General features: G+C 40.3%; 1 protein-coding gene across 4 annotated transcripts in view; it reads right to left on the bottom strand.

Moving 5' to 3' along the window:
* ECI2 (enoyl-CoA delta isomerase 2) overlaps positions 1-21,409 on the bottom strand; it is a 63,442-nt gene continuing 42,033 nt past the window's right edge. For all 4 annotated transcript variants that reach the window (XM_073332146.2, XM_073332150.2, XM_073332147.2 and 1 more), the window contains exons 3-10: positions 21,124-21,222; positions 12,321-12,506; positions 10,977-11,046; positions 7,665-7,767; positions 6,100-6,220; positions 3,004-3,093; positions 1,617-1,760; positions 1-645 (exon numbers count right to left, since the gene is read on the bottom strand). In XM_073332146.2, the coding sequence (XP_073188247.2) occupies positions 490-645; positions 1,617-1,760; positions 3,004-3,093; positions 6,100-6,220; positions 7,665-7,767; positions 10,977-11,046; positions 12,321-12,506; positions 21,124-21,222 (969 nt within the window). In that variant the 3' untranslated portion in view covers positions 1-489. The remainder of the gene's footprint in view (positions 646-1,616; positions 1,761-3,003; positions 3,094-6,099; positions 6,221-7,664; positions 7,768-10,976; positions 11,047-12,320; positions 12,507-21,123; positions 21,223-21,409) is intronic.

The raw sequence follows: 21,409 nt of genomic DNA, 5'->3' as shown, positions 1-21,409 counted from the left end.
TTAGGAACAAATATTAATATTTATTTTATACTTATGCAATATTTCCTTTCCTATATTAGATGGATAAAAAGAAACATGTTAGCATCATATGACTATCACTCAGTTATCCAAGAACTATCAAGATTTGGTGCTATTGAATCCGTGACTCCTTCTGGAAGACAAACAGCTGTAGTTATATTCAAAGACATCATTTCAGCATGTAAAGCAATGAATGCTTTCCCAGCCAACAACCCAGGCCGAAGGATCCAATGTGTTTGGCATCACAAATTCATGTCTGAATATAAAATGTCAGGCCACAGAAAGATAAAACTTACAAGTTACTAAAATTTTTATGAAATTGTTTCTATACAATAATACAGTAATAATCAACATCAATAAAAAGGCACAACTAGAATTTACCCCCCCAAAAGTGTATTCATTTATTAAAATTTATTTCAGTGAGGATAAACAGATGAGCTTCAGGAGCTTGATCTTCACCAACAATAAAAATTAGAGTTTTGATTTCTTCCCAAAGAAGCTCATAATAGCAGTCCTGCATTCGTCAGATAACCACCTTTCCGTGAGGAGTTCACACTCCTGACAGTTAACTGCATGCAGCTTCTCCTTTTCCACACCTCGTATTAACTGCTTTGACAGAGCCAAGGACTGGGAGAAGAAAACAAAAACAAAACAAAAGCTCACAATTAGTGAGGCATACATAGTACAAATTGTGTTATTCTACACATCTCCTCAGTTCAGCATTCTGAAAAGTAGTATGTATTCCAGTTAGATTTTTAATTTAAATTGGCATTTTACATAGGGGCTGCTGCTAAGACTACTTAGTAGGGTGCCATTTCAGGAGGAACAATACATCCATCCCGTCAATGCCCAGAACGTGTGTGGACAGACAAATGTCAATTGGGAATTTGTTAGACTACCTGCAGCTCCAAATATAAATGGAGTTTTTATAAACTGCTGGTATGAGTGTCTCTATTATGAGACCAGCTCACTATGTTTTTCTACACATTCCAAGCAGTCAGAAAAGAGATGGACTGTGGATGTAGGTTCTTTTCGGGAGAGAAATGAATGTGCAGAGATTCAGGATTTTTTTCCCCGTAGGTTGTTTGTTGGTTTTGTAGTAATCCACTTTTGAAGGTGCTGAAGATACCACTCCTAGGTAAGTATGTAAAATGAATATCCCACACGATAGCAGTTGTAGCAAACTTGTATCTATTAAATACATCTAAAAAAGCTGTTGAAACTAGTATCTCTGTCAACCCTGCAGGAGTTAGCATCCAAGGCAAATGCACATAATTTTCAAGTTGATTAACAGCTCATTTCTTAAAGGTACTTGAATGGAAAGTGATGAGCAAGTGCCTCTTGCCAGCTTCAACCAGGATAGCCTCTGGGAGAGGGGCAACTGTGACATTAATTCCTGGAGGGAAAACCATAGGAACAACCAAGCTTGAGAAGAAAACTTAGGTTGAGGTTTGTTATTTTTTCAATTACCAATAAAGCCAAACCCCAAGAGGGTAAGTCTGGACTCTGTATAGTACCTTGCTATAGTGTCTGCTCATAGGAGAGCGGGAACCTCTCTCTTGTTACAGGCCGTATAGACACAATTTTTAAATACTAACGTTTTTGGGGAGATTTGCATAAGCTTTAAGTCTCATCCAAACTTCCTTTTGAAAAGCCCTGTCAGGAAAAACCTCAGTCACAAGTCCCTGGGCGCACACTTCCCTTGCAGTCAACTTCTTGTTGAAAAGAAGCATCTCGTTTGCCTGTGGGAAGGAAAACAAAAGACTGTCAATCTAATAAAACACAAGAATTAAGAAACTAAAAAGAAAAATAGAGAAACATAAGCCTCCAGTTTACAGTGCTCTTTTTCATAGTAGAAAAGGAAACTTAAATGTTGCCTGTTAATTTCGGTTCTCTGAAAAGGGTTTGGCCACAGGTACTCACTGAGGGGTCGCATCCTAGAGCACTGTGGGGTAGCAGTGGTACAGCTGTCAGAGAATCTGGCACAGGATGGGCTGTCCCCTCTCAGATCACCCAAGATTTGCTAACGTCAAAGCTAATTGTTACTTACTCGGTTATTCTAAATTCTCCAGAACAGGGACTGGCATTCTGTAAATTGCTGAAAAGATCATCCTTGTCTTCCTAGTGACTAGAAAGCACTTATTTCCCTATGTACTATACAAAACTGTCACAGTTTATATCGAGAAGTTTTGTTAACATAAAGGCAACCTGATATAGCTATTTAAAACTGCCAGAACTATCATAGTGGCATACCTAAACAACAGCTAATGGGAATTACGCAACTGTAATAGGAAGATAAGATCTGCTCTATTTTGATTGGGTGCATTTAAGCCTTTTTATTGGATTTTTTTTTATTCCTACTGCAGGCTCAGAAGAGCGAATGCATGAGTTTGTGGATAGGAGACTAACAAATAACTCAGCCATTAACAGGTAGTAGAGAAAGGTCCTGGAATTTGTGAAAAAGCTTCCTAACAAAACTGAGGAAAGACTGAATATATAGTTTTCCCAAAGGTTCAGCAGGAGTACCTACAACTACTGCTCCCTGCCTGTCAGAGGTGCTTAGCTGAAAGGTGCTTTTTAGTGCAATATCCTTCCTGACAACTTTACAACTGCCTCTGCCATTGCTGGAGGAAAGATGCAAGCCCTCAGGGAAATCTGACATACACGGTTTGGGGGAAAGGGGAGAGAGAGAGAAGGGTTACATACCTCTGGCAGTGGATTTTTTTTTTTTTTTTTAGTTTTGATATTCAGTTTTCTCTTTATTTCAGTGCCCTTGGTGATACTATTTGACTACCTTCCTCATGTTTAAAAAAAAAGTTTAATTAAACAGAGTGCAAAGCACAATGGGAGAGGGCTCCATTTAAATGACTCTCCCACAGTCACCCTTCTCACTCATGTAGCTGGATGGCACTACTGAGGAAAACTGGAGTTCAATAAACGTACGTAGAAAGTACTAAGTTAAAGTACAGACTTGTGTTCTCTTACCTTGGATAAGCCCATTATCTTTGGAAACATGTAAGAAGAACATCCTTCTGGACTCTGGCCAAGTTCACTAAATGGGGTGTGAAATGTGGCCTATTAAAGAGTAAATCCAGCTTTAAAGTGAGGAATCAAACATTAAATTTGTCATTTTAAATAGAAGAAAAATACTAGAGTCTAGTTGACTACAATGAAGTTGCACCAGAGATTAATTTGACCCATTACCTTCACAGGCTTTAAAACACAATTTAGCAACATGGTGTGATAGGGTGTTCACCCACACCAATCCTGAAGGGGTTAAGGTAGGTTAGATGGACCAACTTACCACGTAGGCTGCACCAAGGGGGGAGCTATGGATCAATAAAGCTTAATTAAGAATGAAGCTCATCTGGGCAGGAACAGGTGGGGGCTCTTATAAAGCTAAGAAGCTGAGAACAGAAGGGGGGACAAGGGGAAATAGTATGTAATCACTTTCTGACAGGAGGCAGTTTGTCACATTACAGGGTCCAGCAAGAAGCAAAAGGGGGAAGTAGTCATAGGGAACAGAGGAAGCTTAGATGGGGGGTAAACCCAGAGGTGCCAGAGGATCGAAGGAGGGAGTAGAACAGAGCCTAGGGAAGTAGTAACCGGGGCTGGGAGTAAGTAAATCATAGTTGCAGAGCATAGGGTCCCTGGGCTGGCACCTGGAGTCATAGGTGCTGGAACTAGGGGTCCTACCACACCCACTGGCTTGAAATGGTTTCCATTACATACAGGGTTTACAGTTTGGTGCAATGGCTCTCAGCACCCCTGCCTGAAGTAGAGGGCAGGCCCAGGTTCCCCATCAGCCACTGGGAAAGTGGCACAGTCTTGGACATAGAACAGGGGATTGCCTGGAACAGCAGAGACACAGCTTATTCAGAGACAGACCGACCGACCGACCTCTGGAAGGGGAGAACTAAAGTGACCAGACCAGACGACTGAGTTACAAAGAAGACAACTACCCAGAGTCCTGCAGGGTGAGATTGAGACAACGGACTGAGTGACTGAAGGAAAGGATGTCCAATCAGTGGTGAACTAATCCCCAGATAAGCCTCAAAGAGGAGTGATAGTGGTGAGTAGTGAACCCCATTACACATTGTTAATATACAGCTTGGTTCTCTCTACACATATAAGACCCAACTGCGTTATAGAACACAATCCCCTGACCGGGTTTATCAATCCCCCAACATGATTAAATTGCCTATTTAGAGGGGTTTATAGCACTGTTGGCCAAAACCACTCTCAGGGTAGCTAAACGGCAACAACCATACTTAAACACAATAGCATCTAGCAGAGTTTCAATCACAGTGGGGACACAGCCTAAAAAGGAATAAATAATGGTATCAACAAGTTCATCGAGAGGAGACCCAAGGCAGGATCCAAGAGTTACAAAGGGCCCGATTCTGGCAGTGAATTCCATTCACAGAGTGCTTGCAGGACTGGACCCTAAATTTGACTACTGAAACCCTTTTGGGGGGGGAGGGGAACCTAACTAGTACATATGTGCAGCACTTTTTCATATGGAATATTTACATACATTTCCCCCAGAAGTTAAATAGGTAAGTCGCATAAATACATGCAAAAATATCACTTCTGAACAGGTCAGTTTTTAATTTACAGCAATGCAGATAAATTGTCTGTAAAGGATCATAGCACGCTTTTTTTTTTTTTTTAAAATATTGTAAGACTTTTTTCTCCCCACTTAAATTCTGTTACACACTTGCTTCAGAGCTGAAACCTTGAACATTTTCATAAAGAAGTTATGGCAAAGGTGAACAATGTGATGTCACATGGAACCCTAAACTAGCTCCAAGTTAAAACTCATTAATGGTAAAAAAAAAAATTGAACTGCTGGATTTCACTGAGTATCTTCTATTTTAAAAACATAAATGTGCATGCAAATTGAGTATGAATCTCAAGTTCCTGCCAAGTTTCCAATACTGCCCACACCCTAATAAAGGCTGGGCACCTCTACTCTATTACAAACAGTTATACAGTGAGACAATTAAATAAGGTCATTTTTTTTAAATGAAACGTACTGTATACTAATTTGTGCATGTACTATATCGAGTCTTAGAATGATGAACTACTATCCAACAGATTGGCAGAAAAAAGTTTGATTGATATAAATGCTGAAGCAACAATCTGAGATGGGTACCCATTAAGGATTACTTTTTTAGCTCAGGAGGTAATAGGTTGTCTTAAAAAAAACCCAACCCTAGAGTTTTTATATCCTAGGTTTGTCTCAAATATGATGTGGATTCATTTCTCTTCCAAAACTTTTCTATCTGAGTATGGACCTTCTGTACCATTAGATAATGGCAATAAATATGCCAGCCATGTAAATTTGAGTGAACATCTCTCTCATTTTATTGGTATGGGGTATCACACTCAGTTTAAAATTTATCTTCTACTCACACCAAGCTGCACACAGCTTCTAGCACCACCGTGCTCAAGACCTCAAGACCAGAGAGCAAATTAATTGTGTAGAAGCAGTAAAGAATAATTTACAACAAATGAATGACAGATGTGTCCTATTTTGTACAGTAGCAATCTATATTGCATATGTATTTGGATTTTAGGTCAAGCTTTAGCATGGCTCTTTGTACAGTAAATTTGGTAATCTCAGCCATCTCTGATGTGACTAAAGAAAAGCTGTCATGAGGTTTTTAATTATACATTGGGTAAAATTAGTTTATTGTATTCCGATTCGCTAATGGAATTGGTTATAGTTGGTAAAAATGGCCTAATTGTTAACAAACTCATTAAAAGCATAATTTCACATCATCTACCCTTTACTGTGCCAACATGTAGTGACTTTTCTTCACTAGAAGTCATATCAAGTCTCATTACTCTTGGTGGCTGTGTTCAAATTACAGGCCATATCTACATGAGAGAAATATCATGGGTGTAAGAACATCAGTTTAGTTACACTAGTGCAAACCCCTACTGTAAATGGGCTGCACTGATGCAAAGCAGTGCTTACACAGGTGCAGCTTACCTTGGGAAATTTCATTCCCACAAATTTGTAGACAGGGATTTACAAATATTGGATTGATATCAGCCATGCAGTTTACTTACTCTGTCAGTAGCATACACAATGTCAAAGAGCCCAAGAAGAGTTACAGAGATTCCAACAGCTGGACCATTCACCACTGCAATCAATGGCTTAGGGAAATCAATAAAATGGTTGACAAAGTTCCTGGAGAGGGGCAGGAGCAGAATTTGTCAGGATGACACATTAACTTTTGACGGGGAAGACCAGTCTTTTGCAAAACTTGAGACTAGTTACATAGTCTATGCTTGTGTAATGCTGTTTAGTTTCTATTCTGCCATGATGCCCCAGCATGCTCCAGGCTAACGATGTCATAACTACCATGGAGCCTCAGTACCGCTTGTCGATACAGGGTCACACAAGGGTGTTCTATTGTATTCTACACAATTATTTTATATCCTGAAGGGTACAACACATGTTCATTTTGGGATGTCAGCAGCATAATGAATACAAGGGCACCACAAGAGTAAAAGGGATAAGGCTCAACAGAACTTGAAATTAAAAACCAAACAGGTGAAATTTTAGGTATAGTGCTGAATCCCCTACTTAGCATGATTAATGGGGCCATTTATCACATACTGAGGTAAAAAGTTTTCAAAATAGATCTGAGTCTTGTTGTCATCTCCTGGGGGGGAAATTGAGGTCCACACGTCACTTGCCTAAGTGAAGACAGTCCTGCAGCCCTTCACTTGCAGTTTATCTTTAAATATTGGATAGAAAGCAGCAGGTACTTATCTACCTAACTTAGGGTTTTCTTGTGTGCATTACTGTAGCATCTGATGCTTTAGTCAGGAATCCAAAGTAAGAGTATTTCCCAAAGTTTCCTTCTCAAATTTATAAGCACAAAGAAGCAATGGTGAAGGTAAAAGATCTCCTAATCTTTTTTTTTTTTTAAAGCAAAAAGATCAGTTTCTGCCTGTTCAAATATATATGCCAGCCACAGTCTCATCCCACATACCTTCCCTATATTTGTCCTGCATCTTACGGCACTGTATTATCTCCCAATCTACCGTAAGACTGTAAACTATAATTTTTCATTGTTCAGCATATAGGGAGAAAGTATGGTCTTCTAGTGAAGGCATGAGATTGGGACTCAAGAGATGTGTTCAGTTTGAGGCCTAGTCTACACTAGAAAAAGTTTGCTAGTATAGCTACATGAGCAAAGCCTCCTCACGGAGATGTAGCGTATACCAGCAAGAGTGCTCTTGCTGGTATAGCTTCTACTGGTTTCCTCAACAAAATATGCTATACTGTAAAACTGCATCTATACTAGAGCTTTTGCCAGTACAGCATTGTCATTTAAAAAAAAATAAAAAATCCCAGAGTCATCCCTCACTGACATTACTATACTGGCAAAGGTTTCTAATGTAGACCTGCCTCATTTCCTCATCTGTAAAATGTGGTTAATACTTCCTTTCTCCCACTCTTGTCTATGTACACTGTAAACTCTCTGAGACAGATCTCTCTTACTATGTGTATGTACTACAGAGCCCTACTCTTGGCTGGAGCCTGTAACCCTGAGTTAAGTCAAGTAAATAATATCCTACCCTTTACAGTAGTGTATGCACATACAATATAAAAAAAATCCTACTCGAGTAATATTGCAGCATCTTTTGCCATCTTCTCTATTCCACCGGGTGGGATATTGGTAAAGTTATTCAGGTCATTTCCACTACAGTAATAATCCCCATTTCCTGCAGACAATATAAAGACAAAAACTTCTGAATAGGCAAAATAAAGAAACTCAAGCTTTCTTCTCATGTTTAGAAGAGAAAGCTTAACTTTAGATATTTAGGGTAAGTAATTAAGAAGTTGCTTCAAAGCATAAACAATTCCTTGTTAAAGGATATCTTCAACCTAACAATATTAGTTCTGATATTTTTTGTTACAATACCTAAAAGCAGTGAAAATGAAAGTTAGGGGTAAAAAAATTCAGTTTACTTTTTGCATCTGATCACGCTTTGTGAATAGTCAGTTTCCCCTGTCTGTATGGGTCTTTCACACAGCAACAAAGGAGAGAAAACACATTTAAAAACAAATAGGAAAATACAATTATAGATTTTTCCTCTCCCCTCAAAACTGACAGGGGAATCTTAACTAAACCCCTAAATTTCATGTTGTGTCCCTTTAAAAAAAAAAAAGATAGTAATCTACAGTGAAGACTACAAAGACTAGCATTTTACAATACAAGGTTACTGGGACCACAATTTTCAAACAGAAAGGGTGTGGTTAAAAATTAGAACATTGACTGGATGATTCTTTCCTGTTTCTCGAACATATATTATATTCTATCATGATGGCTGAAGGCTCCAATCCTGTAAACACTTAAACACATTCAGAACTCTGTGCCCAATTAGTCCTTTTTAATAATCAGCGGCATAAAGGTATATGCATAAGTATTTGCAGGATTGGGCCCTTGCCAGTTTTTATGGTTCTCTGAGACCACCCCCCAGATACCATAGTGATGGGTGGCCTACAAATGCCAACAAAACTACCTTTCTTACTGCTTTAAGGGTAGTTGAGCAAAGTTACTAGTATTGGTACAAAACCCAAATCTTGAATGTGTGTTTTTAATGATGGACATGACATGCATTCAGGGCTCACAGACCATATAAGAGAAGTTAAGATTTTTTGACTGGTCACAAGAAAACATGCAAGTGTAGTTTTTCTATTAGCTTATCAAGAACAGTTATTTCTACTATGTTGATACATATTATATATAACCAAACTGTGACTACAGCGGAGAATTTAAAAAAAACAACAAAACAAAAACGCAAGAGCAACACCCCCATGCTGGAGATGAGGTATGTAAGTTGTACAAATATCTCAAAATTTATATTTTCCAGTAACTTTCACAACTTAGCATCTCAGAAGGATATTTAGAGGCAGAAGGAAGTGCAAATCTGCTAAAGAACTTATAACATTATTTTGAAAAGATTCTGCTGTGACACTTCGGGAAAAAATTAACTGTGCGATTAATCACACTGTTAATAACAGAATACCATTTATTGAAATAGTTTTGGATATTTTCTACATTTTCAAATATATTGATTTCAGTTACAACACAAAATACAAAGTATACAGTGCTCACTTTATATTTGCACTGTAAAAAACAAAAGTAATAGTATTTTTCAATTCACATAATACAAGTACTGTAGTGCAATCTCTTTATCATGAAAGTTACTTACAAATGTAGAATTATGTACAAAAAATAACGGCATTCAAAAATAAAACAATGTAAAACTTTGAGTCTACAAGTCCACTCAGTCTTACTTCTTATTCAGCTAATCGCTCAGACAAATAAATTTGCAGGAGATAATGCTGCCTGCTTCTTGCTTACAATACCACCTGAAAGTGAGAACGGGCGTTCGCATGGCACTGTTGTAGCTGGCGTCGCAAGATATTTACGTGCCAGATGCACTGAAGCTTCATATGTCCCTTCATGCTTCAACCACCATTCCAGAGGACATACATCCATGCTGATAACGGGTTTTGCTCAATAACCATCCAAAGCAGTGTGGACTGATGCATGTTCGTTTTCATCATCTGAGTCAGATGCCAACAACAGAAGGTAGATTTTCTTTTTTGGTGGTTCGGTTTCTGTAGTTTCCACATAGGAGTGTTGCTCTTTTAGGACTTCTGAAAGTATGCTCTATACCTCGTCCCTCTCAGATATTGGAAGGCATTTCAGATTCTTAAACCTTGGGTTGAGTGATGTACCTATCCTTAGACAGCTCACACTGGTAGCTTCTTTGTGTTTTGTGAAATCTGCAGTGAAAGTGTTCTTAAAACGAACATGTGCTGGGTAATCATCCAAGACTGCTATAACATGAAATATATGGCCGAATGTGGGTAAAACAGCATCGGAGACATGCAATTCTCCCCCAAGGAGTTGAGCTACAAATTTAATTAATGCATTTTTTTTTTTAAACGAGCGTCATGAGCATGGAAGCATGTCCTCTGGAATGGTGGCCAAAGCATGAAGGGGGCATATGAATGTTTACAAATCTGGCACGTAAATACCTTGCAATGCCAGCTACAAAAGTGCCATGCAAATGCCTGTTCTCATTTTCAGGAGACATTGTAAATAGGAACGGGCAGCATTATCTTCCATAGCAACTGGCTGAACAAGAAGTAGGACTGAGTGGACTTGTAGGCGCTAAAGTTTTACGCTGTTTTGTTTTTGAGTGCAATTATATAACAAAAACTATACATTTGTAAGTTGCACTTTCACTATAAAGAGATTGCACTACAGTACTTGTACGAAGTGAATTGAAAAATACTATTTCTTTTGTTTGCCATTTTTACAGGGCAAATATTTGTACTAAAATAACAATATAAAGTGAGCACTGTCTACTTTGTATACTGTGTTGTAATTGAAATCAATATTTTTGAAAATGCAGAAAAACATCCACAAATATTTAATAAATTTCAATTGGTATTCTATTGTTTAACAGTGTGATTACAACTGTGATTAATTGCGATTAATTTTTTAAATCACGATTAATTTTTTTGAGTTAATCGCATGCGTTAACGGCCATTAAATCAACAGCCCTAGGAAAAAAAGAGGAAGGAAGTGTTCTTATTTTAGTTTCCTTGTTTACACACAGTTCTGCCTTAGTCTGCTAACGGTTACCTAAATCAGTGGTGCGCAAACCGGGGGGCGCAAAAGGTTCTCAGGAGAGGCGTGAAGAACCTTCAGCCTTTTGCTCTTTTACTAAAATATACAAATATCACTTTTTACAGCAGACTTCCTAGCACCCCATTGCCACCCGTACTTCTGTGCTGCTGCTGGGGGCAGCGCACCACTGATCTGTCAACATTATATTTAGGCATAAGGTAAAATTCATCTCTTCAAAAAAAGAGAAATAAATTTGGTTGAGAAGCCCGTGAAACATGATACCTGTTATTACAGTTATGACTGAGTCATCCTTGGCAGCTTCTTCAAGTGCTTGAATAATTTCTCTGTACATCTATGTAAAAGAAGGATGAAAAAAGCACATAAGAAAAAAGCTGTGATGTCACAAAAGAAAACCCATACTGAAAATCAAGAACTTGGAAGGGCCAAATTTTCCAAGGACTGCCTCTAAAATTGTGCCTGCAATGTATGCCCACAGGTCATGTATGCCTGCACTAGTTAAATATTGCAGTCTGATATTTATATCCACAGAGGAGCGTGCGTAACATTTCAGATGCAAGTTTGAAGACCAGAATGAGGCCCCTTAAAAAGTGCACATGAATTGGATAAAACTTATTTTAAAACCTGACAAATGACATTATACATATGTGAATTTAAAAAGAGCTAAAAATATAAAACATAAAGGATCAGATTCCAGTCCCTAATCTGGCTGCCAGCTTTGCAGCTCCTACATCAGGATTCCCCTGAACATTCTATGCTGCTGGAATTAGTTGCAGAAGCAGATCAGCTATCTAGACACACATACAACTTTGCAAAAAAAACAGTTTAGGGAATTTTACATATTCCTTGGTTTAGACAGGGCTATGGAGAGGTCTTGTACATATGTTTAAATTAATAATAATGATACCTAATTCTTTTATAGTGTTTTTCATTAGTAGATTTGAAAGCATTTCACAGTCTTTTAAATGAACCACAGTAGAGCCTTTCTGCAGTTTACAGTCTCAAGTTAGGGTAGGATTTAGGTGAACACTAAGAGCTTTTGAAAAAATCAGAACTTTAAAAAGCTGTACATCGCTATCAAGGTGGTTAGTTTCTGTACATCAACTCAAAGCTAAAGAAAAGATTGAAATGGAAAAACTGAATAGAAGCAGAAGAATTACATAAATTGTTTGAAATAGCAGGGAAATGGAGGACACACCAGAACTGGAGGGAAAATAAAAGGCAGCTTTCTGCTTTTGAAAACACACCACTAAGGCATTATGCTGAAAAGACAAATACCAAGAGGAAGAGCAGCTGTTGCTTGAGGCTATGATTGGGCATTAGCACAGTATATTCTTCCAAGTTACTTCACAAAAACGTAGTTGTTCACCATGTGTCCACATGCATCACTATACCAAACCCGTGGGACTCATCTGCTCAGTGCTGAAGGTTTCGATTCCCATTGGCTTCAATGGGAGTAAAGGAAGTCCGCATCTCATAGGATTGGGCCCACAATATTTGAAAGACACTCCAAAAAGTTGTTATAAAACTTCACCACCATATGTCAGCGAAACCAGGTTTTTAACCTGATGTAAGATCATATTTAACCCCTAATGTCAATGTCTTTACCTGTGTGGTGATAGCATTTTTCTTCTCAGGGCGGTTTAGCATTATCTTAGTGATGTTGTCTGTGGTGGTAACCTGTAGGGTTTCATATCCATGTTTGCTGTCCGGAGTGGTATCTTTCACCTGGCTAGAAGACTCAGAAGAGACCAAACCTGACACAAGGTCAACATATTTCTGTCTGGCATTGTCCTGTGGGGAGGAAAACCCAAAAATATTATTAAAAAATGCTGGAGTCCAGCTCAGTCTCCTCTGCTTAGTGCAATGATGAACTGAAAATAGGAATTTCTTCTCAGTGTAAATCAAACTAGAAAAATCTGTTTAAATAGAAGTTATGTTCATCAAGGTGACCAAGATGCAAATAAGGATGTTTACTGAATGAACACTTCGTACGTTTTGTGTCTGGTGAGAGCAATGGCAAAGGTTTTGATGGTGTTGAGCATTGCCAGTTTCAGGGGGAAAATATCTGTCTTGAAAATCCTTATGGTAGAATATGCTAAAGGCAAGGATCATCACTTGGTTTTCCAGATTTGGGACAAGAGAGCTCTCAAGGTATTCTATACTGAGACACACATTGGGACATTCCTTCAGCAAAACAAAAATTTTATTTCAGAATGTAAGTACTGATGGAAAATAAAATGCCAGAAAAGGAGGGTAAGACACATTTTAAACAGTACGCTACAGATATGAAAGAAAACTAAATGTTCAGCTCAAAATAAAATACGAAGTTCTCAAAAAAAATAATCTGTTAACAGTGTAAAGATTAAGAATGTAAATTCTTGGGTGTGTCACTTGAACTTCAAGAATGGATTATTCTCTAGTAATACGAGTTGTTCAGCTCATTCTACAGGGTGCAGAGAGCCCATTTTAAAACAACCATCTACAAACACCCACACACACATTTTGTAGCTCTTATAGTTTCATCAGAGAACTGCTTTTCTGTATGCATCAGTCTTTTATTTTGATAAGATTGCTCAACAGATTTTTTTTTTAAACTTCTATATGTAAAATACTGATATCTCAAATCTTTACACTTTGTAATCTGAATTCTTTTATGGAGTGATAAGAGTCTTTATTCATTCTAGGGTGCAAGAATGACCCAGACTTGCTCTTCTCTCACTCTAAGAGGTGACATGGGAATAAACATTTAATTACAAGTGGTAACCTTCCAAACAGAAAGATTTGCCAGTAACAATGATCAGAGCATAAGACTGGTCAGCTAGCTCCCCAAAAAACCAGAAAAACCAACACCAGAAAAACCCTCACCTTCTCTCTCCCCTTTTCTCTTCCCACTTCCAAGTGATTTGGGAAACTTCTTCCTAATGATAGGTGGAGCTCAAAAGTTTCAATTCACAGAAGTACTTTAAAACTTCTGGATGCTTATCCAAAGGCTTCTTGGTCTAAAAATTGTTCTGGAATCTCATGACAGACCCTCTATGTTTCTGGCAGAAACCAGTAAGTGTGGAGACACAGGAAAAATTGAGGGGAGGGAAATTTAAACCAATGTTGAGTTCCAAAGCGATTTCAGTTCAGTTCTAATTTTGCATACACTGGTTTACCTCATCTTTATGCCCCCATACCCAAGGTTCAAGTTTTTTTGGTTTTTGTTTACACACAACCTTAACTTTTCCCTCTTTCAGCAATGCCCCAGTTCTCCCCATTAACACACATATTTTTACTTTTCCAACCCCAGAAGTGCTGCAGTGTACAAGCTCTTCACCTCCTCTTGCAACCCATTCACTCTCACTCTCAAGATTCCATCTAACACTATTAAAAGATAGACAAGGGGGAAAAAAGGTAGTCCTCCTCCATTTTCCCTAAGGCCTCTCCCCTCCCTTAGCAACCATCCCCATTTATTCCCCTCCCCATGCTGCACCCCAAGCCCCCCTCCCCTTATTCCACCACTCCTCCACCTCCTAATGTCCATCTCCTCCCAGGAAACATTCACACATTTAATTCCAGTCGTCGTCCCCACCTTCCCACCCCCCCAAGACTTTGATTACATTCCCCCAAAATAAAATTGCCACCCAGGAGGCACAAATTATAGCAGCCTCCTGCCACTCAGTCAAAATCCTTTTGTCTACCTATCCATAGTTATGTTAAATGAAGGATGTTCAAAGCCATCAATCTTGATGAGGTCTGCGGTTCATCTAGTCATTAGTATCGCTCAGGGCACACCGACACTACAAAATTAAGTCGACCTAACTTATGCTGGCACACAGCCATGCAGTAATTACATCACTTGTGCGTGTCTATGCTTTGCTCACGTCAGTGGCATGCATTCTCACCAGGAGTACTTCACTCAAGCATATTGAAGCATGTCAGTATGGGGCATTGTGGGATAGCTTTTGAAAGCCAGCAACAGTCAATGTAAGCAACTCAGCATCTACACTGACACTATGCCTACCAAACTACATTGACACTGACTCTGCATCTCTCGTGGAGGTAATTACTAAGTTGGCGTAGTGAGTGAGTTACATTGGCAGGCGCTAAATATTAGTGTAGACACTTACAGAGTCAGGTCAACATAAGCTGCCTTGTGTCGACTAACTGTAGTGTAGAGCAGGGCTCAGTTTAACAGTACAAGGCAGCAGAAGGAAACTGGGTTTTTGGGGTGGGGGGCTGTAACTTGGGAACCTTTTAGTCAAATGACCCTGTGGTTGGACCACTAACGCCGCCTGAGGCAAATCGAATTTCAATGCAATTCAAGTAACTGTTCAGATTTTAGAACACTTAAAGGAGTTGAGCGTTAAAGCATATAAAATGGTGGGAAAAAGAAACTCTTGCCATTTTTCTGTATTGGAATATGCCCACTATAAAAAAATGTACATTTTCTTAAACACCATTCAATTTGGGCACCCCAAAGATTTAGTGGTGCCATGCACTACCTTGGGTAAAACTTGACAGATTAAGACATCTTTTGACCCATATCACATCAGCAGTTTGATCTCTAGCACCGCACAAAAAAGCCCACCTAGAAACTTTTTGAAAAATGGCTAGTTCTGGGGAGAGGGGGCTTCTCTCTCTAGAACCGCTAGCTGAAATGACCCCAAAAATTGGGTACCTAACCCTATCCAGGCACTCTCCTGATAAACACCAAATTTCAAAGAAATCCAAATATGCATGTCAATTTTAAAGGCCTTAGACAGGTTGACCTTTAAACAGAAATTGTGATGTAACTACAGTAGTGCTGCTGCTGTGATTTCCAGTTTTGCTATTGATAACTGGCTGGTGGCTGCTGCTACACCTGGCTCAGTTTTGGTTGTTGCTGATTTGTTCTCTGCGTGGCCCATCCTGATGTGCATTAGGTTGTCACTTATGGCCTAGTCTTCCTGACTTGTCACCTTAGCATGAATCTGATCAGCATCTGTGGTCCTTTTATGTTGCTGCAAAGGAGGACTGTGCAGACTGATAGCTGCAGATTTGGGCTTGGTGCTGCATGAATGAACTCATGTTGCTGCTTCAGTCCAGAAGAAGGATGGTCAGTGGTTCTACTGCTGGATGAGCTGGGTCACATATAGGCCAAGCAACAGACAGTGCATGCCTACGTGCTTCAATATCTTACAGACTTACACACTGCACAGCTTGACACATGATTAACTCCAGAGGACATTTGGTGCTGTTGTTGAAATAACAGAAGATGTCAATTAGGAGCTCATCAGGAGTAAGGCTGCGTGTCAGTTATGGAGGTCACTGATTCCATGACTTTCTGTGACATTTGCAGCAGCTGGCTCCGGGGTAGCAGGTTGGCATGCAGGGCGGCACTTACCTCAGGGGGCGGGCTCCCCGGAAGTGGCTGGCATGTGCCTGCAGCTCCTAGGCAGAGGGGCCAGGGGGTTCTGCACGCTGCCCCTGCCTGCAAGCACTGCCCCTGAAGCTCCCATTGGCTGCGGTTCCCAGTCAATGGGAGTTGCAGAGCCAGTGTTCATGGCAGGGGCAGCGCGCGGAGCCTCCCTGACCTTCCCTCCTTCTAGGAGCTGGAGGGACATGCCAGCCGCTTCCAGGGAACTACGCAGAGCCAGGTAGAGAGTCTACGAGCCCTACCAACCCTTCCCTCCCCCCAGCACCAGCAGGGGTCCCAGGCCACGCGCCACCACCCACCCTCTCCCCAGCACCAGCAGAGATCCCGAACTGCGCGCCATCACCCACTCTCGCCAGCACCAGCAGGGTCCTGAGCCGTGTGCTGCAGGCCACTGCCCACCTGTCCCCCCAGCACCAGCGGGACTTCTCCCACCTCCCCCCGCACAGCACCAGTGGGGATCCTGGGCTCCCCCCAGAGCACCCCCGGCCCGCCCCCCTCCCAGAGCACCCTCGGCCCAAGTTTTAGTTAGGGGTATATAGTATAAGTCATAGACAGGTCACGGGCCATGAATTTTTGTTTACTGCCTGTGACCTGTCCATGACTTACTAAAAATGCCTAGACTATAACATAGCCTTAATCATAATATTTTGCACTTCTCTCAGCTGTGATGTGCACAAGGTAAAGTGGGCAGCCCACAAGAGACAGATGTTTCTCTTGAATAAACACTGCAACACCCTTGTGCACGCCCATCATGACAGAAGCACTGTCGCATCAAAAGCCAAGCGGTTTGACCGTGGGACTTTCCTGGCATCCATATTTGAATTCAGAAGATGAAAAATATTCTCTCCAGTGGCACACTGTACAGGTTGAGACTGATAGCAACGAGGTGATCACTTTACCTTTGCTATCATTAAAATGCTGAATAATGATTGGGAATAGCTTGCTGGCACCTGCACCACTGTTGCTGTCCTGGGCTAGACTAAACAATGAACAACGCATGTTTTCTGCTCGATGGTCCACACTGTCATTTGCCATCTCTTTGATAATGGCTGTCGTCTTTGTGTGCATACATACATATTTCCTGGCGATTTCCAAATCAGAAAATGCAGTTTTCAGCAGCTTTGAGACATGATTGCTCACCACAACTGACAAGTTATGCTCAGCAACAAAACCTGTTACTAACATTTCAGCACAGGTCTCACTCTCGTTGATGTCTGCGGTGAAGAATTGTTTTATCTGCATGCTGCTGGCTGGTGTTTTTGCTGTCTCAACATGCTTTTTCGCACAATGCAAATTTTCACATTGTTACGACAGCCATGCATGATGGATATGTCCACGTGACATAGGTCACAGTACACATAATTTTCATTCTCTCTCAATAGCTTAATTACTTTAAATTTGATTGCATAGCCCATTTTGAACTTCAGAAACATTCCACTCAGGGTTTTTCTGGGATATTTGGCTCATTTTTATCACCCACATCAGCCATTTTTATCAACAATGGCAGCTGGTGAACTCTGGGGGAAATGGGTTGTAGCGAAAAATAAATTATGCCTGCTTGCCCCCATGGCACTCCTTTCACTAGAGGTGCAACCAGAATTTTCATAAGGAGGGCACCCAAGAGGCCTGCACATGTGTATCGGGTTCCCCCTTTGCATAGCCATGACCTCTCCCAATCCCCCTGGGGGCCCAGCTGGCATGCTCTCAAAAGTTATCTGATGTGGGGGACTGGCAAATTTTTCTTCCCCAATGTGCGCACAGACAGGCAGCCGATGGCATGCCGGTCCGCGGACCACCACTTTGAGACCACTGATCTAGAGCACATTAATATAGTCCAGCAGGGTCTACATGGGGCAGTTAGAGCACGACACACATCTTGTAGCATGACACACATCTTGTAGCATGGGCTGTGCAACCAGCGCCACAAACCCCATTCAAAATTGCTGAGGCTTCCTTTCTATCAGACCGTCACAGTTCAGTCTGTGCATGTGCCAGGAGGAGAAGAACGAACCCCACGGCCACGACACTATTTGCTGCATTTGTTGGACCCGAACAGTGGCAAGTGACACAAAAGTCATAGATTTGAGGCCTGAATTTATAAATGTATAAATCAGGAGAGTATGGAAAATAAGGGAGGATTGGCATTTCTGCCATTGAGCTGGCCAGTTTCAAAATCCAGAACTAGGTCTGCTAAATACAGTAGTGTGGCTAGGAAGAAACAGTTAGGCCCATGGCAGCATAGTGCAAAGACCTAACTATAGGTTGTACAAGGCAGCTCAGCCTTCAGTGTACTGGTGCGGCCACCCCACTCAGACAATGCACGAAGAGCCATTACTTTCTCGCACCGTGAACATCACTATCACATGGTTACTATTCTAGAATCATAGAATCATAGACTTTAAGGTCAGAAGGGACCATTATGATCGTCTAGTCTGACCTCCTGCACAACTTAGGCCACAGAATCTCACCCACCCACAAATCCCTGACCTATGTCTGAGCTACTAAAATCCTCAAATCGTGGTTTAAAGAATTCAAGGTGCAGAGAATCCTCCAGCAAGTGACCCGTGCCCCATGCTACAGAGGAAAGCAAAAACCTCCCAGGGCCTCTGCCAATCTGCCTTGGAGGAAAATTCCTTCCTGACCCCAAATATGGCAATCAGCTAAAACCCTGAGCATGTGGGCAAGACTCACCAGCCAGACACCCAGGAAAGAATTCTCTGTAGTAACTCAGAGCCCACCCTATCTAGCATCCCATCACAGGGTAATGGGCATATTTATCGCTAATAGTCAAAGATCAATTAATTGCCAAAATTAGGCTATCCCATCATAACATCCCCTCCATAAACTTATAAAACTTCGTTTTGAAGCCAAATATGTCTTTTGCCTCCACTGCTCCCCTTAGAAGGCTGTTCCAGAACTTCACTCTTCTGATGGTTAGAAAGCTTCGTCTAATTTCAAGTCTAAACTTCCTGATGGCCAGTTTATATCCATTTGTTCGTGTGTCCACATTGGTACTGAGCTTAAATAATTCCTCTCCCTCCCTGGAATTTATCCCTCTGATATATTTATAGAGAGCAATCATATCTCCCCTCAGCCTTCTTTTGGTTAGGCTAAACAAGCCAAGCTCTTTGAATCTCCTTTCATAAGACATGTTTTCCATTCCTCGGATCATCCTAGTAGCTCTTCTCTGTACCTGTTCCAGTTAGAATTCATCCTTCTTAAACCAGAACTACACAATATTCCAGATGGGGTCTCACCAGTGCCTTGTATAACAGTACTAACACCTCCTTATCTCTACTGGAAACACCTCGCTTGATGCATCCCAAGACCGCATTAGCTTTTTTCACGGCCATATCACATTGGCGGCTCATAGTCATCCTGTGATCAACCAATACTCAGAGGGTCTTCTCCTCCTCTGTTACTTCCAAGTGATGCGTCCCCAATTTATAACAAAAATTCTTGTTATTAATCCCTAAATGCATGACTTTGCACTTTTCACTATTCAATTTCATCCTATTCTGAAGTACTGCAGTCTGTAAACATTGTTTATTAACTGTAAGTCCTTTTAAAAAGTAGTGCATCAGTGAAGAGGGATCAACAGTTCATGATTTGAGAATCAGAACATGAGAGATAGCTCTTACAAGAGCTACCACAGCATAATCAATATGAAAGAAAGAAATCATTACCCCTCTGACAATGATTGGGTAAGCAAGTTTAGCTATATTATTGATAAGCTAAGTGAAGAAAAAATATTTCTGATGCAGTAGTTTGTCTTCTGGAACTAGCAGAAGTTGTTTTAGGAAAGTCAAATTTTGCCAACTGACACGACTTAGGGAGAAGATATTTGACTCTTTACTCTGAAAAGTGACTCACTCTAAAATGCCATAGTGGGAAACACATTTTCATTCTTTCTCAATAGATTCCATATAAAAAACTGTGCTTAGTTTAAAAATAAAAATATATAGTTCTTCTATCAGCTTTACAAACTCATCCTTGGGCTCTGGTAATCTACCTGCATTAGTTTGCAAGGCTTACAGTTAGAACCACTGTATTTTTACTTATAAACTAAGAATACTTTTTAACATGGAATCTATTGAGACAGAATAAAAATGGGATACAACTAGGCTATTTTTTAGACTCACTTTTCACAGTCTTTTAGCCTATGATATAAGTCCCCTATTTCACGTGACAAGTTACCAATATCCATGAAATGAGCATTCACGATGGAAGATTTCTTCCTCTTTTAAAGAAAGATATAGAAACTAGCTTAATTCCACTTGTAAAGTCCACAAAGTAGGCACAAATTTGTTGCTGGGGTAGTGTTGTTTATCAGCTAAAACCAAATTAGACTTTAGTCTAAAGATCCTCACCTTTAACTTCCTTATGACAACACCCAATTCATCAACATATACGTTAGCCAAGAGGCCTGGGTAAGACTGGCGTTTGGAACAAGTCATTTTCCGTCCTGGATCAGCTGATAGAATATCCTATAGAACTAAGGCTTTTTATCTCTTCCTAGAACACCAGAAGCATGCTCTCTCTCTATTTGTATATCTATTCAACAAATAAGAGAGACAAAGGGAGGCAGACATCCTTGTTGTCCCCCACATATACACACTCAGGATTAATCTGTATGGCAATGAAAAGTGCTATAAAGCCCATTTCGTTTTTTATTTTTTAAAGAAATGCTAAAATGTGACCCAATTAGAATGACACTTTTAAAAGCAAGCAAACAAACAAATCTTCCTTGAATAAGTAATTACACCTAATACTCTTGTAGATTAACATTTCCATCAGCTGTTGGTAACACTTTACTCCAAGTTTATAAAGCTAAAATATATAACTAAAATATTTTAGAACTTTGTAAGACATAGTGCAGAATATGCTGATGTCTGAAACAGACTTTCAACTAACACACAATATGATTACACACTAACCCTTCACTAATCAGTATCAAATATCTGGTTTGTAAATGAAGTGATGAATTGAAAGCAGTGCTATATTCACCTTAGACAAACTGCCAAGTGAACTCCATGCATCCCATTTTGCCTTCTTGACAAAGTCAAGCATGCCAGGCGTTGGAGAACTGCAGGGACCCTCGGTAGCCTGTATAAAGGGTGGAATAAACTCATGTAAGCTTTCAAGTAAATTCAAATTTCTCAATCAGTAGGCTGGGGGCAAAGAACACAACCACTATCAATCATTACATGATCATGGCACAGAAGCTCTGAAAACAAACAAGTATGCTCCAAAGAAGAGAGTACTGGAAAGTCACTATGTCTATATTACGTCT

Source organism: Lepidochelys kempii, chromosome 2 (assembly GCF_965140285.1).
Source record: "Lepidochelys kempii isolate rLepKem1 chromosome 2, rLepKem1.hap1, whole genome shotgun sequence".
Taxonomy (NCBI): domain Eukaryota; kingdom Metazoa; phylum Chordata; order Testudines; family Cheloniidae; genus Lepidochelys; species Lepidochelys kempii.
This window is presented reverse-complemented; position numbering and strand designations above follow the sequence as displayed.